This window comes from Emys orbicularis, chromosome 5 (assembly GCF_028017835.1).
Source record: "Emys orbicularis isolate rEmyOrb1 chromosome 5, rEmyOrb1.hap1, whole genome shotgun sequence".
In the NCBI taxonomy this organism is placed as follows: domain Eukaryota; kingdom Metazoa; phylum Chordata; order Testudines; family Emydidae; genus Emys; species Emys orbicularis.
The window spans coordinates 32,101,706-32,126,341 of record NC_088687.1 but is presented as its reverse complement, the minus strand read 5'-3'; the positions used below and the strand labels follow the sequence as shown (position 1 = coordinate 32,126,341).

Here is a 24,636-nt window from a genome sequence, read left to right as displayed (position 1 = left end):
AGGACAATGAGCACACAAAGGATACATGGGAGGAGTTTAGAAAACCTCCCTCAAATGGACAATACTGACAGTACTCAACGATTTGTCTAGAGATGGGCTTGCACCAGGACCCCAGTCCAGAACTCAATGGACCTTCACATTCTAGCTGTGCAGCTTGGCAGTCCTCCAGGCGTATACAAGAGTATTGAAACCAAGGGAGGCAACCTATGGATTTACGCACATAGCTAGTCCCCTACGCAACCTGAGCCAGCTGCCACCAGTCCCTCCACAAGGCCAAGTTTGCTGCCTTTGTTTCCCCAGTAGAGACCATGACCATCACAGACCCAAGGGAGCAGCCTCTGAGCAGGCCCTCTACGGAGGGCCAGGAGCTCTGCTTTCTCTTTTCCGGGTGGTACTGGCTGCCCTAACATCCAAGGGAAGCAAGAGACTTTTCTACAGCCTCCTAACTACCTGTTTTAATAATCATAGCATCCGTTATATCTGTGCCTCTGTTGCTCCATCTGCTGGGCTATCCTGGCCCCTGAACCCTCTGTTCTTCTTTTCCTTATCTCCAAATGCTGTGCCACTATCTTCTGCCCTGGATCACTCCTCCACTCTCCCAAGCTTCACCTTGTTCATTGTTCATCACTGTGCCTCTTGTGTCTAGCATCTACCCACCTCGCTTGCTCCTTCCTTGTCCTTGCCAATCCCCTGCCCTCACCACACCACACTCCCCTCCTTCTCACTTCCCCTCTTGGGGGATCTCATTGGGAGCTTGTTTCCTTGCTCTCAAATCCACTCGTCTCCATCGCGTTCTGTGCATCTTCACTTCTGGTGACCTGTCTCAATCCAGGTTAGTGCACTCCCACACCACGTTTTAGATGCAACTGAACCATGAGACTAAATTAATCAAGACCCATATGGTTTTAGGTGAAAACCATCACCACCCCTGGTTTCAAACAAGATGTGTAGATGTTCTCAAGTCTTTCAGTGAAGCCCCACAAATTGCATTCAGTGACATTGTGTTTGTGTGTTGCAGGACAAAGCTGCCCAGCAAACTGTAAATCTGTTCAATGGCCGCTACATCCAGGAGATAAACTTACAAAACTATTTGGTTTTGAATGTTTTACGTGCACAAAGAAATAGTTGACATCTAAAGATGCATACATCTAAAAATCAGTCTTTTTGCAAGATTAGAAATTTTACACAGTTCAACTACATGCCCAAGATTCTGTTATATTTACATTGCCTCAAATTGTGTGTTCTGAAAACTACAAGTGTATTTTACAGACCACTACTCAATTAAGATAAGTGACAATAAGGAGAGAAAGGGCACTAAGAACCTTCCTCTTGCACGGCACTACATTTTGGAATATGATGAAATATGGGAAGGAAATAAGGACATGAAATACAAGTTTGACAAAACAAGGAACTTAAGGTTTTAAATATATAATTCAACTCACCTTCCTGTGTCTCAAATCATTGAGATTTCATATGTCTGTGTGCTGCAATACTTGGGCACAACAGGGGGCGCCAAGGACTAATTTTTTTTTAATCATTTTGAAATATTTTGATGAGCAAAATAAGGCAAAGTGATAAAAATGCGCATTGTCCTCCAACTTTAAAGAGCCAGTTAAGATATTTATATTAGGCAAGCATAGTTGTCCCATACCAACACATTACATGTCAAGTTTCAGAGGAAGATAATTTGCTAAATTAGGAGACCCTTGAAACCAGGATTTAGAATAGATCCTTTGATATGTTGGCGGGCTTCAGAGTACTAGAGCTCCAAAACTAGCATTCACAGTTGTTTCTTGTGCTTTCCTTTAGTTGTTAGAAGTAGCCTCACCTTGTTTTGAGTTGACATCTGAGGGGATGTGTGAAGGGTGTGACCCTGGAGAAAAGTGCTCGTCGCTGTAAGTGATAAGTGGGGTGAGAGGGTGAACCGCATGTGAAGGCTGCACCACTGGCACCTTATTTGACTGCAAGAGAGTAAAAACAAGAAGCATTAGTAATAATTCTCAATTCGCTAATAGTTTTTTTTGGGGAGGAGGAGCCGGCGGACACTCATGGTAACTTGTTTTAAAACGACTCTTATTTGTATTACTAACCATATTTAAACTCCTTGCTCCTGAACATACAAAACATGGACTCTTACCTGCTAGGACAGAGTGCTTTTGAGGGGGATGAGGCATGACAGTCAAGCTTGTAGTGGCAGCCTGAAGACTGTTGGGGCGGACCAGATAGAGAGGGTGCTGAAGCAACAGCCAGAAAGTTGCTATGGTTAGGTAGAGAGACAGCTGCAGCTGCTCTTGGGAGGCCTAGTGGAGTGGGGTTATGGGAAGAAGCAAGAGGAGGAGCTGACTAGTAGGAGGGCAAGCAGAGGCCAAGCAGTCCACATAGTACCAGAATAGGACCAACTACACAGCAGAAATAAAATTATGGGAAAGCTCTACACCACCAATTACAGTTTGCATTTCTTCGGCCTTGAACAGTGAAACCAGTCTGATCAGTGTCATTTTTGTTTGATGTCACTGTCTGGTTCTTGTGCATTAATACAGTGCTATACTGTTGAAAATGTCCAACACTGCTGGGGTATCGTCTCCTTCCTTCTGCACTATCCCAATCCCCCAAAAAAGAGTGATGAAATTTTAAATAAATATTTAAATATTTCAGTTCATAACAGGGAACAGAACAGTCCCCCACAAGAGTGTAATTTGGGGTATAAGGAGTTGACAGTGTCCCTTTAACAAACTAGGTTGCTTATGATCAAAACATATCAGCTCAATTTCTGGAGAAGGGTAGCACCAGATCCCTGCTGCTTAGGAACTTAGTACACGTCAACCTAAGAACTGAAAAGTGCTAAAAATGCCTGAGAAGACCAGTATTGTCGTGTTATTCTCCCAACTGGGTGTTGAAAAAAATACAGATATAAATAAAACACACACTTGTATTTGATATTTTCTACAAATTAGACAGCCATTAAAAACAAAAGTGTGCCTGATACACGCAGGAGTGCCCTGAAGCTGAGGAAACACCACCAGCAGTAATTCTTCTCACAGCTCAAACATTATCCCCAACTCCTTACCAAAAAACCCTAGAAAACAACTTCTTTTGGGGACTCAACCAGGCCATGTGCACATTACCTATTTTCCTATATATCCTCATTCCTCGCTTCTCATAGCAGGACTATGCTATAGTAATCCCAGCATGTAACAGATAGAATACTGGGGTAGAAATGATGAGTAATCTGTCTGCTGCCCCTCCGCAAAAATAATTATGCCACAAACAGAGGTTTTTAATTAAAAATGAAGAAAGTGGTCAGACAAAAATGCTCTTAAAGCTCAGCAAGGACACTAACTGCCAAATATTTGGAATTAAGAGAAAAAAATTAAGAGCCCATTGAAATGAATTTTATTTGAATCCCAATACTCAAACCCTGGCATAATAGATTTTAGGACTATATTTCAAAGTATAAATCAAGGATTTCGTTAGACTTCTAGAACTAGAAGCATTAAGTGGATAACTAAATTTTTAAAAAGGCTAATAAAAGTGCATGGAGGAGTGTGGCTGGGAACCAGTGCAGTATTTTCTGCTTTCCTTGTTTTCAGAGCACCACCTTAAGGAACTTGCATTAGAAGGCAGTATCTTCTTAATGTCTGACCTATCCCTCCAGTCATATAGCTCAGAATCTAGTGCCATGATATTTTGCTAAATTATGCTATCCTTGCTCTCCTCTTAATTTTACGGTTTTCAGCACAGATTTGCTTTCCTGTGGGAAGGAGATAAGAACCTGAGGATTTTAATTTAAGCTTTGGCCTTGTCTTATATTTTGCAAGATGGAGAGAGAAAGCAGCGCTAGTAGGTGTTTTAAAGCCAACAAGCATTAGGTCCATTTTTATGACCAAATAATAGAAGCAATATGAATTTTCAATAATATGTAGGAGTTCAGTTCTAAAGGTGATTGCTCAGACTGCTGTTCATCCCTCCTTTTTGTATAAATTAAATAAAATAGGTGCCAAATTTCAGATGATTTGCAAATCATGTCTCAGTCTTTAGCTGCAAGATTCGTGCATTGACTCTCCAATCAGCAGTAACTTTAGCTACAATAGTCGGTGTATTGTAGGTCTGTAGATGTGTTTACGTCACACATCAGTTAGGCAGTACTGATTGTTCAAGTCTGGTAACTAACCTTTTGTCCCATGTGGAGTATAATTAGTCTGCATGTTCCAGGGTAGCAGGGTTACTCAGGAATTAGTTTTAGATATTATCCATTTATGCTTTTAGTTAGCCCTTCCTTCTATCCTCTAGGTCTTCAGTGTGCTGGTGACTTATTTATTTAAACATCTTATTTCACACACCATAGACATCAGTTTATCCAGCATACCTGCCACATGCTGCTTTTAAGTGCTTGGAGCAGGTAGAGCATGTTGTTTACCTAGCCCCCTCTCAAGATAGCTTCTGTAAGAGGAATGGTGGCATCAGTCCACTTCCTACTGGATTGTTGTCTACACCAAAAAACCATTAGCCGGCATGGATGGCAAAGGCCCCAAGGACTGAATGGACAGACTACTGAACAACCCACTCATCCCTAGAGATTGTACCTTATATATGAGGAACCAGACACATTGGTGATGGAATTGTGGGGAAGGGAACTTTATTACCATTGCATGTGCCATTACCATCCTAAGAACAGAGGAATTCTCTCTAGGTCTCTCAATCCAGCTCTATCAATGAACAGAAAATTAAAACCAATAGATACTCTCTTAGAAGTCTGACATTCCTAGAAGTACCAGGTCAAAAAGTGATGTTAATTGGCTGATCCATACACAGCTACCCCTTCAAGTCACTGCTTGCCAGAAGTTGCATTTCTGGTAGTGGCTGTGCTTGAGACCCCATAGATTCAGATTACTTACTGGCAAGTAGCAAAGATGTACCCTATTCTACATATCTCTAGATTTCATTTCAAAGCTGGAACACTGAATCAAACTTTGCTTGGAAAGTTTCATGTTCAGTTTAAAGTTTTTTGTTTTTTTTTAATGTATTTTATCAATGTTCTTCTGGTGATCACTGAGGAACGCCAACGTTCCACAAACTCATTCAGGGAAAGGGATTCAACCTGGGCTCGGCGTTCATTAAAAGCCTTTTGTAAGTCTGGTACTAGTGAAAGAGTGATACTGTGCTTTACCCATTCATTTCCCTCCATCTTAAGGCCCTTGACTGGGCTCTCCGGGGCATGGGCCCTCATGGGCTGAAAATCTGCCAGAAGCAAGGGGCAGAGACCAATGCACGTCACCCAAAACAGTCACTCTACTGAAGAGGCCAGAGTCATCTGACCCGGATATATAATGGGATGGGACAAGCATTCAATCAGGCCTGGTCTAAATGGGTGGGAAAGAGTCAGAACAACATATGAATATAAACTGATATAGTTATGTCACTATTATCCCCCATATAGACACTTTTTGCAGGATATGAGGGGGCCTGTTTTCAGTTCAGGTTGCTTGGGGAGGGAGAATATCTATACTGTGTACAGCTATATTGTGGTAGCAAGCTCTCAGTGCCTCTTCCGGCAGGGTTCTTAAGGAGCCCTGATCAATTTTAGAGCTGCCTCTCTCCTGGTGAAATTCCTGAGGGAGGACAACAGGTACAGGTTTCTAAGGAGAGGGAAGTGGAGTCACAAAAGTGCAGCTTGCCTGTACACACCCAGAGGGCATTTTAAAGTTAACCTACAAATATCAATTTTCATCTATGGCATTTCATCGCTATATGCTGCATTCCACCCCTCCACCCCAGTCCCCCAATGTGCCAGCACCATGCTCCAATGGAGTTTTGTTATGTTATGGAACAACAGAGATGAAGCCAGTGACATGACTCTGTTCAACCTTAAAGAGCAGGAGGAATATTATAAAAGTTGCTGCCAAGTCAGTGTGCTTAAGCAGGATTTGTATCATGTTATAAGTGTTAACTACAATACTAAGTGATAACTGCAATTAATCCTGCTCATGCTGAAAAGCTAGCAAGGTTTTGTTTTTCACTCAGAGGGTCTCCTTTCCAGAGTGTATTTTATTCATGTATAATGTGACAAGACACAGTTAGAGGGAGGGTGGGAAGAAAAAAAAAGGGGGGGAGGGAAGAGACGTGAATTTTTAAGTCTTTGCAAAAAGAGATGACTAGCTAAAACATGTAGGGAATGTGTTGAGTTCCATCTCTCTCCAGGCCAGAGCCAGAGGTGATAGGATGTTGTACTGGAGAGCATCAACAGACACAATGGCCACAATCTAGGTCATGTAGCGTAGGAGGGGAAATCAAATAATTTGGTTTCTCTTCTTGTACAGCTTGATAAAGGAAACCAATCTTCAACCATTTTAGAGATTGGTTTCCCTTTATCAATCTGTATTATGGACTGTGCACATCAGCTTTTCCCCAATTATTCTATAATGTAATGTACTTTACTGCAAAAGACGTGAGCAATTCAAATAGATCTGAACCAAGGGCCTATCAGAGTTTGGGTCATACACACTGTAAGCGCCAGGAAATGGAGACTATTTATGCCTTCTATGTTTTGCACAGTATTCAGTATACACTCAATGGACTACACAATTTAAAAAAAAAAAAATAGCCATTGCTACCACACGCAAGTTTCAAGGTTTAGATTTTTATACTGGTGTGATGCTTGTGTGTACACAACATACCTTTCATCCCAAATAATTTACGAATTTGGAATCTAATCCTGTAAACCCTTAATCATTTGTTCAATCCCACTGAAGACAATGGGACTATTTGCATGACTATGGACCACTTTTGTGGACTGGTAAGAGTTTCAGGAGTCTGTTCCTATAAAGGAAGTTGAATCCCCCATTGAAATGCAATGTTTGGATACAATACCATAAAGCAGTTTATGATGCAGTTCTTCTTAAAAATAGGTCTTTTAATAAAGTCATACATATGCTGAAATGGCTCCTCACCCAACTCCCAGATTGCATATAAACAGACTGAAGCCTATGTATTGGGGGGCGAGAGGGGGAATGAGTAGTTAAGCATGTTGATGTTTGTATATACAAACACCCATTTCATTATTGTATTGGAAAATATAGTTGAACTTAAATTTTCCTAAAAATTCCACAGCAAATAAACAGCCCCAACTGTTTTGTATATCAATCAGTGTGTACCCAAAAAAAATTACATGCCTTCTAAGAGAAAAGCATCAGTCCAGACTTACTGAACAAAATATTTCCTTCCTCTGCTGTTTAGAAGAATGCTATAAGACACATACATAATCTCATCTTTGTGCAAAGGGTGGAGGATACCCTCCCATATGATGGCCAAAAAACACAAAACAAACAAACACCACACACCTCAAAGAAGCAGAGGTTCACAGATTTGCAAACCTAAAAACCTGTGTTATGCTTTAAGCTACCTTGTCAGAGATGTTATACTAGGTTTATGAACATTAAAGGTTAATTGCAAAGAAACACTGAAGCCCATTAACCCGAGTGTGTGCCTGTTACGTTCTCACTGACCAGGCTCAAAAGGGCAGTCACACCTGAACAGCTAAAAACTAACCCTGCTCTTTAAGGTTGAACAGAGTAACGTCACTGGCTCCATCTCTGTTGTTCCATAACAGATAACAAAACTCCATTGGAGCATGGTGCTGGCACATAGGATCTCCAGTACGTGGTGTGATTTTCAGAATCTCATGTACTTATTGAATCCTCTCTGGGCCACTTCCACACGTCATGGAAGTTTTGCCATGACCTGTGACCTCATAGAATGATACATCATTATTTGTTTCTAGCATAGTGCTAACAGACTGCTAGATACTTTGCAAGCAGGTAAGATAAGGTCCCTGCTCCAGAGAACTTGCAATCTAGACAGAGGTCACAGCACAGCTGGCTGGCCTGACAACTAAAGAAAAAAAGAAAAACAGTTCGCTTAACTGTGTATGCTGAACTCCTCTTACATCTTGAGACACCTCCTGGGCATTCAGACGACACTAGTAAAGTTACTATGAAAGATTGGACGTTGCCTTAAAGTAATTCAAAATGTTACAACTGCGCCTACTATTTCCACAAATGAAAAACAAAAATGTGTTTAATAGAAAAAATAATAAATGCAGCCACAAAAGAAACCACACTTTTCTAGCAGGATCTTTCCCATACACAGAAGGTCAGCTTAAATATTTTTTTTAGGAGTTTATGAGCAAAAGCAGAAAATTTTTTAAGAGTTAATACAAAGGCAAACAGGTTTCCTGGTTGATGGCTTTTTCTTTTACAGATTACTGGGGCTTTATCTAGATTAGACTTTAAGAAATCTACCATTATGACATTATCACAACTGGAATTTCACTGCTGACAATTTCCACAAAACATTCCATTGTAAAAAAGGCTTTAGAGAACATATTCCACCTGTCTGCAAAAAGAATCTAAGCCAAGCTTTTGGAAGTGACTAGTGATTTTAGGTGCCTTACTTCTTTGGGGCCCAACTGGAGATATCTTAGAGGGGCCTGATTTTCAAGCAGTGAATCCCCAGGACTTTCTGAAGAGTGCATTTAAAGGTGCTCCAAGTTGAGCAACCAATAATTGGGATACCCAAAAGTAGTCACTTTTGAAAAAAAATCTTGGCCATAATTTTCACTTTCTTAAAAAAAAAAAAAAAAAAAAAAATTGGATGAGCACTCCAACACCCTTCAAGAATACATTCAAATCAATTTATCTGAGAAGACTTTGGGGGGATAACAATGCCATATATTAGATTCAGTTTAACCCCTAAACGTTTTTGTTCTATTTTTAAAGGTCTGTGAAGGAAAAATGATTAATTGAAGCTTCAGTGAAAGCTAGCAGCTGTAAGATATCCTATATGCAACAAGTGTGCAAAACTATAAAAAGCCCAAGACTGAGCCACCGCAAAAATGTTTGTTGGTTAACACTAGCGATGAGTCAAGCTGTTTTGGAAACTTGCATTGAGCTGAATGGAGACTTTGTTCCACTGGGTGCTGAGAGAAAGATATTAAATTAATAATCTTCCAAAGGGCTCTTGTATTCATGAGGAGGAGTTAACAATTGGACAAGGAGTTTAAGGAAGATACAACCTGTGATCCAAACACCATGAGCAAAAGTGGAGAATATGGTGGTAATAAGTGGACTGATACCCTTACTGAAGAGGAGTAAAGTTCATGCTGTCACCCCCATTCATTTCAATGGTAGTCATTGCAGGTATTAAATGTGTATATACAAACAAACTCCAACAAATCGGACGATGGAGTCAAACCAAGTTACCAGATTACCTTTGTTGTTCTGGGCAGTACCTGATCTTTTATTCGTGACATCCCCATCACCACCCACAATCTGTTTGCAACCTAGAGGGGCTTTAATCCCAATCTTTGTTTGAAACCAGAGAATCCTCATAGCCCTTCATTTGACATAATCCAGGCTGACCTGCTCCTTGACCTGATCTCAGCTACACAAGTTTCTGAAGTGCAACCATCAGTAATTACTCCGACTAGTTCCCTGCCTCTAGGCTAAAACAGCTCTGAACCTCAGCCACTGGATGGATACAGTAGCATCACAAACATAACAAGACTCAAGGAGTCAGAAGTATAAAAATGATACAAGAGTAAAAGATAGCCTGCCTATACTTTACACAGAAAGGAAACACCAAAAAGCAATTGTTCCACTGGCTGATTTTTATGTTCCATTGGAAGCCACTGTTAAAATACTATCTGCACTCTACTTGTTTCATGCTGCTGTTATTAAGAGAAATGAAGATACTGTTATTTAATACAACATTCATATGAACTTGCTACAGTGACACAGAATTTAATGGTACACCTGTTTTGTAGACTACCTCTCCAACCCTATCCGTTGAAACCTCTCAGACCACTCTGCTTTTCTCAGCAACTGTAGAATATTTCATATATAATTTATTTTCTCTTTTTTTCAGGCAAGGCATATTTATGCAGATTAAGTTATAATTACAGCTGAAACAATAGTCAGTGAAATACTGTTACATGATTTTTTTTTAGTGTAACAGTACCAGGGAGCAGACACTTACAGAGGGGCAAAAGGACCTAGAAATCTATTATTTGATCCCCAACCAAATTAAAAACCATTAAATCGTTATCAATGAGAGGCACCACGACCTGGGTAGCAAATTCATGTTCAATCCCTGTAGCAGGGAATATTCATGCTTTGTTCCTGAAAATAGAGTTGCTAGTTTAAAAAAAAAAAAAAAAAAAAAAACAACCACCCAATATTTGACAATTTAATGAAAAGTTTAACAAATAAGAATTTGGAAAATTTCTGCTAGCTCCTCTAGGAAAAAAAAATATATATATATATACACTGAGTGCATTGCTAGCACAGCAAGTGTTTAACTCTCTCTTGAAAGGAGCAGAGACCTTGTGGGAGGGGATCTCCTCACCTGAGAAAGATTTTGGGGGAAAAGACATCTGTCACTTGGTATCCAATTTTGTCAATTCCAAGAGCAAGTGTTGTACTCTGACATATCAGAGATTAAAATTATTTTTGGCAAGGAGGATTTAGCAGACCAAGAGAGGGGCAACTCCAAAGACAAGGGAAATCATCCCAATCTTCCCATCAAAACAGTGACTGAATTGTAATGGATTAGCAAATCCTTAGGTTTATGCATATGAGGACTGTTTTTGTTCCAATAAATGTAGTTTTAAATAATGTAGGTGGTGAGGAGCCTAAAGACCTTCAGGAGGTTAGCCTCCCATTGCCACAAAGGTTTTACAGGCAGAAACAAGACTTAACAGGTGGGTGAAATGAACGTGTGGGCTGGATGGTGGGTGGAGAGGATGTGGGTAACAAAAATAGAATGTTTTAGCATAAACTAGCTACATGTAGGTATAATAAGATGATCGGGGTCATAGTAATTGCAACTCACTACTTTCCTAGCGGGTATTAGATAGTAGCTTTTTGAAGACATCATGGCAGAGGTGTGGCAAGTTCAAGTTATTTTCCCTCCTCCCACCTAAAAAACATTTACTGATAGTAATAATTTTTATATAGAATGAACACCAAGTATCCTTCTCTAGGTGCTTGCAGAATGAGGACTCTTGATCTGACATGCAGAGATTATTTTAAGGAGAGAATAGAAAATAATGCTATACTCAAAAGGTATGGCAGTCTCTGAATTACTGCACTGAGTTTTGATCACCTGACCTTAAGTAAAAGGTAGCAAAGATGAAGAGGGCCAGACAAGGGCAACAAAGATGGTTAGTGATGCAGCAAGAACGAATGTAATGGGTGTCCACAAAAAATTAGGTTAATATACCCTGTAAAAGAAAAGAGTCACTGGGGGCTTCAGGAAAGTATTCAAAGTTGTGAAAGTCACTGTAAAACCTGACCCAGTCCATCCTTTTGCCCTGCTTCATAACATGACAAAAAGCCACTTAAATAATGTATATGTATAACCAAAAAGGAAAATGTTTAAGTGTATCAATCCATGGATTTGCTACTCCAGCAGGGCAGAGTCAAATACTGCAGTCACTCAAGGGATTGATTAGTTTTATAAAAACTGATAGTAACTAAATCTCATGCTTTAGGGGATAAACTGATCACCTGCAGAGTCAGAAAGGAAGTAGTGTGCAGTTGCAGTCAGCCAGGTAAGTTACAGCGGGGGGGAGGAGAGAAATGTCCTCGGAATTAGGCATTCACTACAGAGGCAGATACCCAACTTGGACAAACGAAGTGGTCTGAAATGGTATGGCAAATCCTATATTCTTATGCAGAGGAGGTTATGAGGGTGCAGTAATTCTCTTCATTCAAAGGAGCTAACAACTCATTTTGTAAATGAAGTGCTACACATTCAATATCACTCTCCACCTGGAGCTTTATGCAAGCAGGGCCGGCTCCAGGCACCAGCTTAACAAGCAGGTGCTTGGGGCGGCCAAGGGAGAGGGGCGGCATCTGTGGCAATTCGGGGGCGGCAGGTCCCTCACTCCCTCTAGGAGCGAAGGACCTGCCACTGAACTGCCGCCGCCGATCGTGGCTTTCTCTACATTGTAAATACACAGCCTTTCTAAACTACATCACTTATTGAAAATAGTCCTCATATCTCAACATTTATCTTTCATTTTCAGCATATAGCATTAATTTCCAAGAAATGCCCTGCAACTTGAACACCAATTAAATATTTACTTAAAAATCAGTATTTTTCACTAGGGATTCCTTTAGTTTTGTCTAGTCTTAATATAGTTTATAGTACAAAAGACATCAAAAAACCTATGTTAAAAATATCAAGGTTGCAAAGTCAAGCACTCAAGTTAGGAAATGTCAAAAGTAATGTTGCCCATGCATCCTTAATTCAGCCCCCTTGTACATATGTTATAAGCATCTCTTTAATTACATTTCACACACCTTTTTCCACAGGACCCATGGGCAATCTTAATTTTGGCATTTCATGGTTTGAGTTTGTGACTTTGAAACCTTAACATTTTGAACAAATTTTAATGTAATTTCCTTTAAAAAAAAAAGAAAAGAACTTAAACGTGAAATTATGTGCAATCTTTTTAACCCCCAACTTGGGTCATCAGCAGAGTTTGGATCCTTAGATCTGCAGCACAGTCCTCTGCCACTCGAGAAAAAGGAGTAACTGGTAGCAGTAGTAGGGTTTTATCCTCCCTGTGGAGGAGCCACTGCCAAAGGGTTTCACAGCTATTTCCTTACAGCAGAAGAATGTGGAGACTCAGGACTCCTGGGTTCAATTCCAGGTTCTGGATGGGATTGTGCTCTAGTGGTTATAGACCCTTCTGTCCCTGTGCCCCCATCTTTCCAACTTCTCCTTTACCCAACCTTCCCCTCCCCACCATGCCATAGGCAGATCCCCTTATTTCAAGGCAGTTTGACCTCAGTTCTCACACCCTTTGTCCTGGGCTTTGTTATTTTTATTGTCTCAGAGGAGCACCGTTACCTTGATTTATAGATTGAAACTTGGTCTTCAAATCAATTCATGGACCAAACTCCAGATACGCTGAAGATTAAGACCAAAGAAACTCGCATATGAAACTGCCTGGGAGCCAATGCAGGGGACTGATGTCCTTCCTCACGTGCTCTTGATATGCTGCTTCAGCACTGCTGCCCAGACTGGATCTGCTGAAGTGAGGATGTACACTGCATACAGGGCAGGAAGCCAGTTACTTTGCTGGGTGCCTTATCCCAAGGATCATCATCACCCTGTGTGACAAAGGTGCAGCTGCACAGTGGCATATTTAGAAGAATGTAATTCACCAAGTTATGCTATTTTTTAAAACAATGTTGAGTACTTCTAGTCAGGGCCGCCGAGAGTGGGTTCGGGCCCCGGTGAAAAAAATTTTTCGGCCCCCCCCAACAAGGGCGTACCGGCTAAACAGGGCCAACAAGAGGGGGGGGGGAAGCCAGGCCCCCGGCCCCCTTCTGGGCTGCCGGGCCCCGGTAATTTATACCGGCTTCCCCCCCCCTCGTCGGCCCTGCTTCTAGCCCAGAAAAACTGCATATGTTTACATTATCAAGGCTGTTGTGGTTCAGTCTGTCAGCAAACTCACTGACATCTCCAAGAGAGGTGCAGATTTCTTACTTTAATCTTATAGGCATTAGATTTAAAGCCTAACAATGACCACTTAAGTGCCTTTTCAATGTTGTTGCACCAGATACACCTAGCTAATATGCTTATCCACTATGGCTATTGATGTCCCTATGTTCAAGAGGTTAAGAGGCTGCAAGTTTTGTATACTGTATATAATTTAATTGGTTAGTAATAAAGTGTCTTGATAATCTTTAGACATTAAGGTAGAAATATTTTCAGGGCTGTTATTTTCAAAGCCTTGGAGTCCTGTAGTTTAGGATAGGATGGTTAAACAAAACCCCCCTCAAACACTAGAAGCTGGTCCAGCAACAGACAAGTCACATCAGGACAATAAGAGGGCTACTTCTGAAACTCCTGGTGTCTTACAATGATATCTGGTATTGAAACACTGTGGGGGAGTAAAGATGAATTTGCATTCATCGCTAGGAGATCCTTTACAGATTGCTTGTGCCACATGATCTAGTGAACAAAACAAATTTAAAATCAGATGCATCACAAAACATACTTTGCTCATTTATTTTGTAAGGTGACATTTAAGTTTACAGCATAGCATGTTATAAGTGTTTATATACAGTACTATGCTATATAAATATTGTTAAAATAGTAAGGATTGAAGAATTCTGTAATGAGGTCTCATTACTGAGAATGATGTGAGATTAGTAATAGTATTCTTTTTCTTTGAACAGCAACTTGTCAGGTTTGTGGATTAGAGGGGCTATTGGTTTAAAATATGCAAGAATTACAGAAATTGGAAATATTCCCCAGTCCTGCCTTTTGTCCCTGCTTTACAATGCAAAAATTCTTGTGGTTCAGAGGGGTGTTTATGCAGACTATGTTTATATATTTGGAACATCTGAAAGTAACAATTCTAGAGATCAATATACAAAAAGCCAAAGGAGCAAACTGCTAACTGCAGCAGCTGCTCAGTCATCAGACTTTGCTTTTACCAAGTCTTCTTCCCCGCAATGCCTTCATTACTATTAAACATTTTATGCTGCAGAAGAACTCCTGGAGAACAACCAGATTAGGGCCCCGTTGCACTAGGAATTGTATAAAAACTGACAGTCTCTGCCCCCAAAGAAATTGAAATATATAAAAATTCACAACGTAATAGGTGCATGGGACCTTCCCCCCCGCCACAATGTTGCTAACTTCAACAAGGTGCTAGCAGACACTGGTCTTTTTACCACCATCTACATCTGCTCGGAGTCTGCCACAGAATACATGTCTGCTTGAAGCAAAGTACACAGCCTTGATTATGTTGAACATGATCCTGAGACTTGTGACACTGCACAATGTAGTTAACATGCTGGTCACATACTATACAAAGGGGAAGAAGAGAAGCAGAGGGTCGGTTTATTGAAATTCAAGACTTCTGTAGACACTGACCCTGCATACACTCAGTGGGGGGAAAAAAAGTTTTTAAACTAACTGAGTCCAGTTAAATCGTATTAACAGATTTATCCAATAATATGCAAATTTGGGTTTTAAAAAAAAGTCTTAAGTCTCATCTCTAAGTGATTTGACTTCTCCGCTGATGGAGTCTGCTAATGACTGAAGATTTAATGCATCCAGTCTTAGCATACATCAGTTCAGACAATATAGTCATTTATTGAAGGTAAAAAAGTCATCTCATTAGACATCCATCATTGGATATGGTCAAGATGGTCCAATGGCTTTAAATAAAATATTCATTTTAAACTGAAAAAAAATCCTCTAAAGGTATAATGATTACACCCAAAGTAGAAGTCTGTCTACTAAAGCTCCAATAAGATAGACAATGCAACCTGCAGCACATCTGGAGGTAAAACATCTGCAAGTACTTGAAATTGTTGTGCCTCTTGTGGAATAGTTCTGCAGAATTTAACAGAAATTAACCCAACAGGGCCCTACTGCAGTTACTCCATTAAAGAATTCTCTCTTTTAGACAGGTTATTTGAATTTTCCTACAGAATTTTATTGCCAGGATTAATTTTCTAGTAAATTATACAAGAATTTGTAAGAACTGCAGAAGCCTGTTGAAAAGATGTGGAATTTGAGAACAGGACTTTTCTATCAGAGCCCATAATTCAATTGTGACAAGAATAAGATGCAGATTTGATTTGATTTGTAAACACATCTTAATTATGTTTATAAGAGAAGAACAAGAATAATTTGGAAGAGTTTAGGTACTGTTATATGTAAAGGGCATTCAAATCTACAGGTAGAAGATGACTTGTAACCCACACAGTATATATGGTAACTGACTCTGGCTAATAGTCTTTCAACTGGCATCTGAAGAGGGTAACTGAACCCCAAGCTAGCTAGCTATATCTGCCCAATGCTTTTACCCAGTGTCAGCATGCCATCTCTCCACCACATGTACAAATATGAAATGCTAATGGAAAGTAACAAGGGAAGTCAATGGGATTAATGTGCTTAAAGTTAAGTATGTGCTTACATGCTTTGCTGGACTGGGGCCAGAACACTCAGCATCTTGCAGAATAGAGCACTTAGAATCTTATCTAAAAATTGCTCCATTAACATTTTCATTTTACATGTAAAGGAGATGCTTCAGTAAGAGTTTTCTGTGAGTATCAGTCAAGCACTGAATATCCCTAACACATACTGGGCAGATCCATGGATTTGTTTGCGCAGGGAAGAGAGCAAAGCAAAAGAGAAAAGGAATGGTTTGAGGAGGAGTCATATGCGCACGCACACACATGTACATCGCTCATATGTGGAAAGATCAGAATTTTTGCAACAGACTCCAAATGCTAAGGAAGGAGTTGATTGAGGCTTGCTTAACAATTCAGCAGCTCAGCCTTTGGATAGACATCTGAATGCTGACCTGCTAGCTAAGTGTTTGAGATTCGTCCATCATTACTAAAAATACATCTCCAGGATTTATCAAGTTAATTAAGAAACATTACACAGCTTCAGTACTCAATAAGTCAACTTTACAGTACTTTGGAAAGTGCAAAGTTGCACTCTCTCAGCATTACTGAAACCAAAATGTCTTTTAATTGATCTTAGCATCTGTTTAACTTGCTGTAGGATTCCATCTAGTATACTATGTATCCCCTCCTCTTCCACATTGACCAGATGAACGCTCAGGGGTATTAATCCTGAGGGTGATTTGGACTGCTTTTCTAGTCACTGTTGCTTAGGTTTTACAAAGGAGCCCAAACTGTACCTCAGGCCTGCGACAAAATGGACACTCTTCCTTCCACGTTTAGGCCTTGACTATGCGGGGGTGGGGGGACGGGGACGGGACGACAACCAATGGCTTTGACTCTCATAGGTCTCAGACTATTTTCAATCGCTAGGAGCCAAACTGTTTTTCAAGGCAGGAAGAAGGGGTCCAGAGGACCCATGACATGCATTAACTAAGGATCATATCAAGCACGGACTGAGCCTTAGAAGCCCTGACTCCTCACTGCTGGCAGTTGCACACACCTGCTGCTTGAATGCCATACCTGCATGCTAGATCAAGATCTGCCACATCAAGCACCTAGAGGGAGAGGCATGAACAAACTTCACAATAGCTGAGACTGCAGCAGTGCTTCTCCCAACCTTCCCCCCGCCCAGTCATTCTATTCTCTTACTCCTGAGCTCCTTCCTCCAGCTGGCCAAAGGGCTTTAAAAAAAAAAAAAAAAAAAACCACAGTTGGTATACACAACACAGGTGATGACTTAAATTTTATGTAGGCCCTTCCTGTCTGCTGCTAGGCTTAATTTTTTATTCAAGAGCTGCCTTTTTAAATTTAAAGGAGAAAAAAATATTTTTAAAAAGTTTGAAGAGTTAAACAATTCTAAACTTTGCCCACTGTAAAGTAATCCTGTATATACTTGTCTGGCATATAAACAATACAAAGGTCTTTTTGCGATGTTTAGTTTTTTAATTCAGATCTTTAGTAATCAACACTACTGGATGTACTTCTGTTGTACACAAACCTACTAGCATTAATAGATAATTGCAGACCAAAGTCAATCCTACAGAACTCTTTGGAACATTATAAATATGAATTATGCTTTTTTTTTTTTTTTTTTTAAAAAGGACTTCTGAAGTTCACCATTATCCTTCCATTACAAATGGCTCTTTCAATTTTTCATGCAATTAGCACCTTCCCCTAAATATGTGAAGAGGATGGATGATTTTCTATCATAACTGCTTTCCTTAGTTGTTTATATACAAAGGCCATAATATCCTCTGGGGAGAAAGAGAAGCATTATATTAAGAGGGGCACATTGCAAAACAATTTATCAGACAAAAATTAGCATGTGTCAAAACAGCTTTTTAAGGCATTAAACTGTTAATATTTTTTTCCAATCTCTTCATGTCACACAGGAGGTCACAAAATATAAACTTCAATAAGGGATATTCTTGCTTTAAAACATTCTCACACTTATTCCTCCTCACTAGATCTGGATTCTCACATTTATTCTACACATTAAAGCAGCACCGTTACCACCACAAGAAGTTTAAGGATTCAGGATTTCTCTCAGCTCTCATTTGTTCCAGGTTAAAAAGTTTAGCACATAAAAGGTCTTAGCCAGGCTGAGATTTGAAAGAGAAAGAAAAAACAAAAACACAAAACAAAACAAAAAAAACGTACAACCAGTCCAGCTTTAAAAAAAAACTGAACAAGTGGGAAAGTATTATGGATGGAATAAAAGTGCGGTGCCTGCTTGCCTCTTTCCATCCCCTACAGCCTCTACTTATATCTTGTTTTGACAAAACGTGAAAAGATATTTTAGGTCACACAGGAAGCTAGAGATATTTGATTGTTTGTGGAAAAAACAAGAAGTAACTGATGGGTGACCAGAGCCCACGAGCATGGAAGGTCTATCCCAACAGGAGACAGAGGAGCAGCTAAGACAATTACTGAGTACAGGAATAAAACACACACACACACACACACACACACACACACACACACACAGAACAGGGATGGAGGGGTGCAATTCATAAAAAGTGCCAGCGCGACAGGCTTGGAGACTTAAATCTAGTCTAAATTTCACCTTGTTACTCTGCCAATAAAGGTGTCCCACCATGAACCCAGACAGACCACCTTTAGTGGCAATAATACAGTTCACTTCAATACTCATCACCAGGTCTCCTAGACCTCTTCTATACAAGGAAGGGAGTCTGCATTAGATGAACCCCCGGGTTCAGACAACGTATTTCTTGTCAGACTGAACTCTCATCTGTCAGTGTCCTTGGTGGTCTTAAGAGCCAATCTGAACTGGTTTTTTTAGGGGTGGTTTTATCTTTTTTGCACTGTAAAACTGTATTGACACCCACTCATTTCCCATAGGCCACTGCATAGCTGTCACATAGCAAAACATTGATATTGTGGTAGAGTCTGGTGGCCAGCCAGTGTAGAGCCCCATTGTGCTAAGTGCTGCACAGTCAGTGACCATCACTATCCAATAACCATTTCAGTTGGTACTACCAATGTTAGCCAGATTTGAGCCAGTGACTAGGAGTGACAGGTTCTGTACTACTCTGGTCAAGTGTAGGTAGTCTCTTGGTCTATCCAAGGCCGTGATCAAGTGTCTTGATGTTTTGGTCTTTTGGCCTCGAGATGAAAACCTTGCCTTTGTTTCTGGGACCTTGAAGTGAAAAAATTCTTTAACTGGAAATAAAGTGGGGGAGGGGGGAGAGGAGAGCAAGGTGTCTGCTTAAATATTACCGAGATACTCTTGCAAAAGGAGCAGCATCCATCCACAGAAGCTATATCACAACAAGAAAAAAAGGTCTGGCTTTGAAAGAGTCGAGCTGCTAGGCAAGCAATTAGGAGCAGTAATTATTTGAGGTCTGGTGCGACCATAAACCAAAAGGCAAGGAAGGGGTTATGCTGTTGAAGAGCAACATGGGATTCGATAGCAGCCTTCAACTACCTGAAAGGGGATTCCAAAGAGGATGGAGCTAGGCTGTTCTCAGTGGTGGCAGATGACAGAACAAGGAGCAATGGTCTCAAGTTGCAGTGGGGGAGGTCTAGAGTGGATATTAGGAAACACTATTTCACTAGGAGGGTGGTGAAGCACTGGAATGGGTTACCTAGGGAGGTGGTGGAATCTCCTTCCTTACAGGTTTTTAAAGTCAGGCTTGACAAAGCCCTGGCTGGGATGATTTAGTTGGGGACTGGTCCTTCTTTGAGCAGGGGATTGGACTAGATGACCTCCTGAGATCTCTTCCAACCCTCATCTTCTATGAACCTTCCACCAATCTTTTTTCAGCACAAATTGGCAGTGTCTTTTTTAATGAGCATTTCAAAAAGTTGAAGCCAGGATCCGGGGATACATCAGATCCTCCCATATTCCTCAGAGAAGGATGTTCTTTAGCCTACCATTTTCAGATTTCAGTGGCAGTTCAAGGTTTAGTTCTTATTTTAAGAAGAAAAACACTCCAAACTTAATCACACTGCGGGGTGTGTGGGTGTGTATAAAAAAATAAAAATAAAAACCACCACACCTGAAAGGGAGGGGAGAAAGCCTTTCAGTATACTCTATGCATTTGACAGCACTTTGTTGACTAGGCAGTTTCACACTTTCCCTAGGTTATTTAGCATTCAGCAACAAGGGAGATATTTAAAAAATGCAATTATGAAACCACAGAAATAAGGAGGGGGACTCAGACATCTGAAACTAAATCTTGTCAGTCTTAACATAAAGGTAAAGTTGATTAGCTGGAACAGTTTTGCCCATTCCCAGCACAAAGTGCCTCTTGCCCTGTAAATTTATGTATACTGGTACCCATTCTCTCACCATGTTTCGTGAATTTGTATTTGTACGCCTCACTCCCAGTCTAAAAAAGAATCTGCTTCATAAATCTAAGGATTCCAACACATTTTCATCAGCTACCTTGTGTCAGCACCAACACGACAGCACGCCATGAAAAGCAGGCAAAGGAATCAGTTAATCCTCCACATGTTGCCTCCTCACTTGAGGATGAAACTGGCAGGAACAGTTGATGCTGAACTGGTTTTTAAAAGCAGTTTTAAACTAGTTAAGGCTGACACTAGTTACAGTTTGCCTGGTTGCTGTGGACCAAGTTTTAAAACCATAATTGGATAGTATAAAACTGAGTTCTTTAGAGGACTAAAATCCCCACCACAACCACTGAGGCTAGGCATATTTAACTAGAGCCAGTTTAAGGGCTTGTCTACACAATTTTTGTATCAATCTAAGTACAGTAACTCCTCACTTAATGTTGTAGTTATGTTTCTAAAAAATGTGACTAAGTGAAACATGTTAAGTGAATCCAATTTCCCCATAAGAATGAAGGTAAATGGGGGGGGGGGGGGGGGGTTAGGTTCCAGGGAAATTATTTTGCCATAAAGTACAGTACTATAGTTGGGAGGTGCCCCCACCTTACCCCACACAGGCACAGCCCACTGGCATTGGAGACAATAAGGCAGGCAAGGAGGCTGAAGGTGCTGTAGGCTAGGAGAAGCACGTTGCGCAGCAGCAGTGGCAGCTTCCCCTACTCTGCAAGCACTAGGGGCGGGGGGGCTCAACCCTCGGCCCACCCATGCCACCTCGGCCCACCCATACCATCCCTTCCCCCAAACCCCCACCCTTAACCCGCCTCTCCTCCCCCCCCTTTACTCCGCATGCCACGTCCTCGCTCCTCCCCCCTCTCTCCCTCCCCTGCCTCCTGCCTGCGGCAATCAGCTGATTTGCAGCATTTGGGAGGCAGAGAAGGGATGAGGGGGTCCTGCACGCCAAGTCCTCACTCCTCCCCCCTCCCTCCTGAACACCGCAAGCCAGCTGATTGCCGCGGGCAGGATGCAGGGGAGGAGGAGGAGGAGGAGGAAGGCGCTGATCTGCGGGCAGGCAGGAGGCGCTGTGGGGAGGGGGCGTAGGGGAGCTGATAGGGGGCTGCCAGCTGTGGACAAAGCAGGCAGCCAAACGACGTTATAGTGAAGCATTGCACAACTTTAATTGGAGCATGTTCTGTAATTGAGCAGGGACGAAAGATCGAAACAACATTAAGCGAGAGGACGTTAAGTGGGGAGTTACTGAAGGTGCAACCCCTTGCTGTGGGCACAAGTACAGTAGTATAAGGGTTTGTCGACACTAGAAGTGCTACATTGGCACAGCTGCACTGATGTAGATGTGCTGCTACACCGCATCTGCTGAAGACACTATGCAGATGGGAAAGCTCTCCCATTGGCATAATAAAACCACCTTTGCAAGAGGCAGTAGCTATGCCAGTAGGAGAAGCTCTCCTGCTGACCTTGCCGGTGGGGACAGCACTCTTATGTTGCTCGGGGGGGGGGTGTTATTCAACCCCCCCCCCCCCCGAGCGACACAGTTATGCTGACATAAGCAATAGTGTAGACATAGCCTTAAGGTGCTTGCTATACCACTATAAACCCTTTATACCAGCATAATTGCCCATGCTAAGGGACTGCACCTATTTACCCACTTCATTTTTACTACCAGCTAGATAGAAAAACTGCATGCAGCCAAGCCTTAAAACCACTTCAGCTAAACTATCTCAACACACTCCTTTCTCTCCACCACCCTTCTCTCCTCCCACACATACTTTAACAATTGCTGCCTTTGAAGGACAGCAGGCAAGAGACCAATATTCTACCTAAATCTAGCAGAACAATGCAAGTTAGATCAAGACCATTCTCCTCCTATTGGAGAACTTCTCAGGTTTGTAAACTAAATTCTGGAATCCCAAACAGTATAATCCAACACAGAGGAAAGACACAAACAGATCCTTAGAAGTCTACATTATTCAATTGCTTCAACATACCAAAAAGGATACACCCTCCTCAGCACGCTATTTATATGTTGTTTTTTGAAGAAGAAAAGAAAAGAAAGAAATGCTGCCTCCTCCACAAAACTAAGCAGCTAACCTCTCCCACCCCCCACCCCCCCGCAAAAAGTAATGTTATATACATATAGGGGGACAGCTTTGCCACCTCAGAAAACCCAGGCCAGGTGTTTTATGCTTTAGACTTCAGGGTAAGACCAGGCCAACTAATCTGTAGGCTCACTCAGTAACAAGATAAAGGATTTCAGTTAGGTGCTGAAGCTTCTGCTGTGAGAGACGTGGGATGGAACAGTGCTAGCAGGCAGCAGAGGGTCACTCCTACTGGAATGCCTGACCTTTCCCAGGGCTTTGATCATGCTGACTCACAGTGTGAGATAACGAGCCCTCTGCAGAATCTGGTGGTGTTTAAAAAAGAAAAGAAAAAACCCACACACAGGCCACCGCACACCAGCAGCTTTGAGGCCTCATGGTTTTACTGCCAGATACTTACCTGTGTTTCCTGCACTCTACCCAATCCCCTGCTTTCCTTTCTAGATATTGTTTCTAGACCTGAACTTTAAACTGACCCAAAGTTTTAGAAGTCCAAATGGGAGCAGGTTAGCCCCATCTTCAAGCCCTTGCTTAAGACTGGTTTGTTTAAGTGTTAGAGCAATAGTCACACACACAAACCTGCAAATGGGCTGAAGTCTTTATTCCCACTTCCATTTTGAATATTTAACCCATATTATTTATTATATATAGGGCTGCTATTAAAAATAAGTTACATCTAATTTATTGGAGTCTACCTCAGAATGGCTCATTTGGAATAATTTAAAATTAACAGCTATGGTACTAGGTTAGTAAAGTATGAAACATCTGGAGCCCTTGGTAGACTGTGCTGAATATTGTATGTGCTAATTAGATCAAATCTTGAATCATTTTCTTTAATAAGACCCAAATCCACCTAACACCTAGCCTATTTTTGGCTATTTTTTATTATTGCTCATGCAATTTTAATATGATTTTTTTTTGTTAAAGTTGGTTACAATTCCTTAAATGGTATGTTGTGGACTGCATTGCCTACAATGGTTTTACCACAAACATGGGTCACTGAGCAGAGCTCTTATCTGCTGCAGGCAGACTGAAGCTGTATCTAGCAAACCTGGATGTTATCCCGGTTTAATAAAGAGTTGTAATCAGCCATGTTGTCTTCCTCTAGGAGGTTAACTATGTAGATTTCAGATGCAAGTTTTACTTTAGGGCAGGCTCTAGGATATTAAGAAAGTCTCCTTTAGCCTGCTGAAATTTCGTGTGTATACATACTAGTGCTCTCATCTCTTAATTGGGTTTTGTGAAATCTTCAGGCTAAGAGGGAGGGTTGCCTATTAAAAGTGTGCTCTGCAGAACTGGATACAGAAGTGTTACATACTACAGTACCAGGAGAAAGAAAGAAAGAGAAAGAAAGATAGAACTCCTCCTAGCGTACTGTTCAACTTTTGGAAGAACCTTTCTTCTTCATAAAAAACGAGGAGTCCTTGTGGCACCTTAGAGACTAACAAATTTATTTGGGCATAAGCTTTCGTGCGCTATAACCCACTTCATCAGATGCATGGAGTGAAAAATACAGTAAGCAGGTATAAATATACAGCACATGAAAAGATGGGAGTTGCCTTACCCTATTCACCCCTTCGTGTCAACTGTTAGGAATGGGCCACATCCACCGTAATTGAATTGGCCTCGTTAGCACTGACCCCCCCACTTGGTAAGGCAACTCCCATCTTTTAATGGGCTGTATATTTATACCTGCCTACTGTATTTTTCACTCCATGCATCCGATGAAGTGGGTTATAGCCCACGAAAGCTTATGCCCAAATAAATGTGTTAGTCTCTAAGGTGCCACAAGGACTCCTTGCGGTTTTTGCTGATACAGACTAACACGGCTACCGCTCTGAAACCGCTCTTCATGTTTCAGGACAGATTTTCTTGAGCGTTTGAAGAAACCCTTTTGCTGCTGCTTCTCACCCTGGTTAGAGCTATGCTGATTTTTTGTAAAGGTGCACTCCCCTGGAACCACAGGTGGATTTCTGTACCCTTTCTATTCAAGTTTCACGGAATAAAGATTTCATAGATGTTCCAGAGCTGAATCTCCTCAAAAGTCCAGGTAAAGCCATCGCCTGGAATTAATACTTCCTTCAAATAGCAGTTATTATACCTAATCAGATAGTGATCCAAACTGTAAGCCTTTGAACCATCAAAGAGATGATGTAACCCCCCCACCCCAAAAAAAAAAAAAAAAAAAACCCAACTTGTTC

The 24,636-nt window shown here is 41.2% G+C and overlaps 1 protein-coding gene across 5 annotated transcripts in view; it reads right to left on the bottom strand.

The window, feature by feature from the left end:
* LEF1 (lymphoid enhancer binding factor 1) overlaps positions 1–24,636 on the bottom strand; it is a 94,274-nt gene that overhangs the window by 39,109 nt on the left and 30,529 nt on the right. For all 5 annotated transcript variants that reach the window (XM_065405852.1, XM_065405853.1, XM_065405850.1 and 2 more), the window contains one exon: positions 1,829–1,961. In XM_065405852.1, the coding sequence (XP_065261924.1) occupies positions 1,829–1,961 (133 nt within the window). The remainder of the gene's footprint in view (positions 1–1,828; positions 1,962–24,636) is intronic.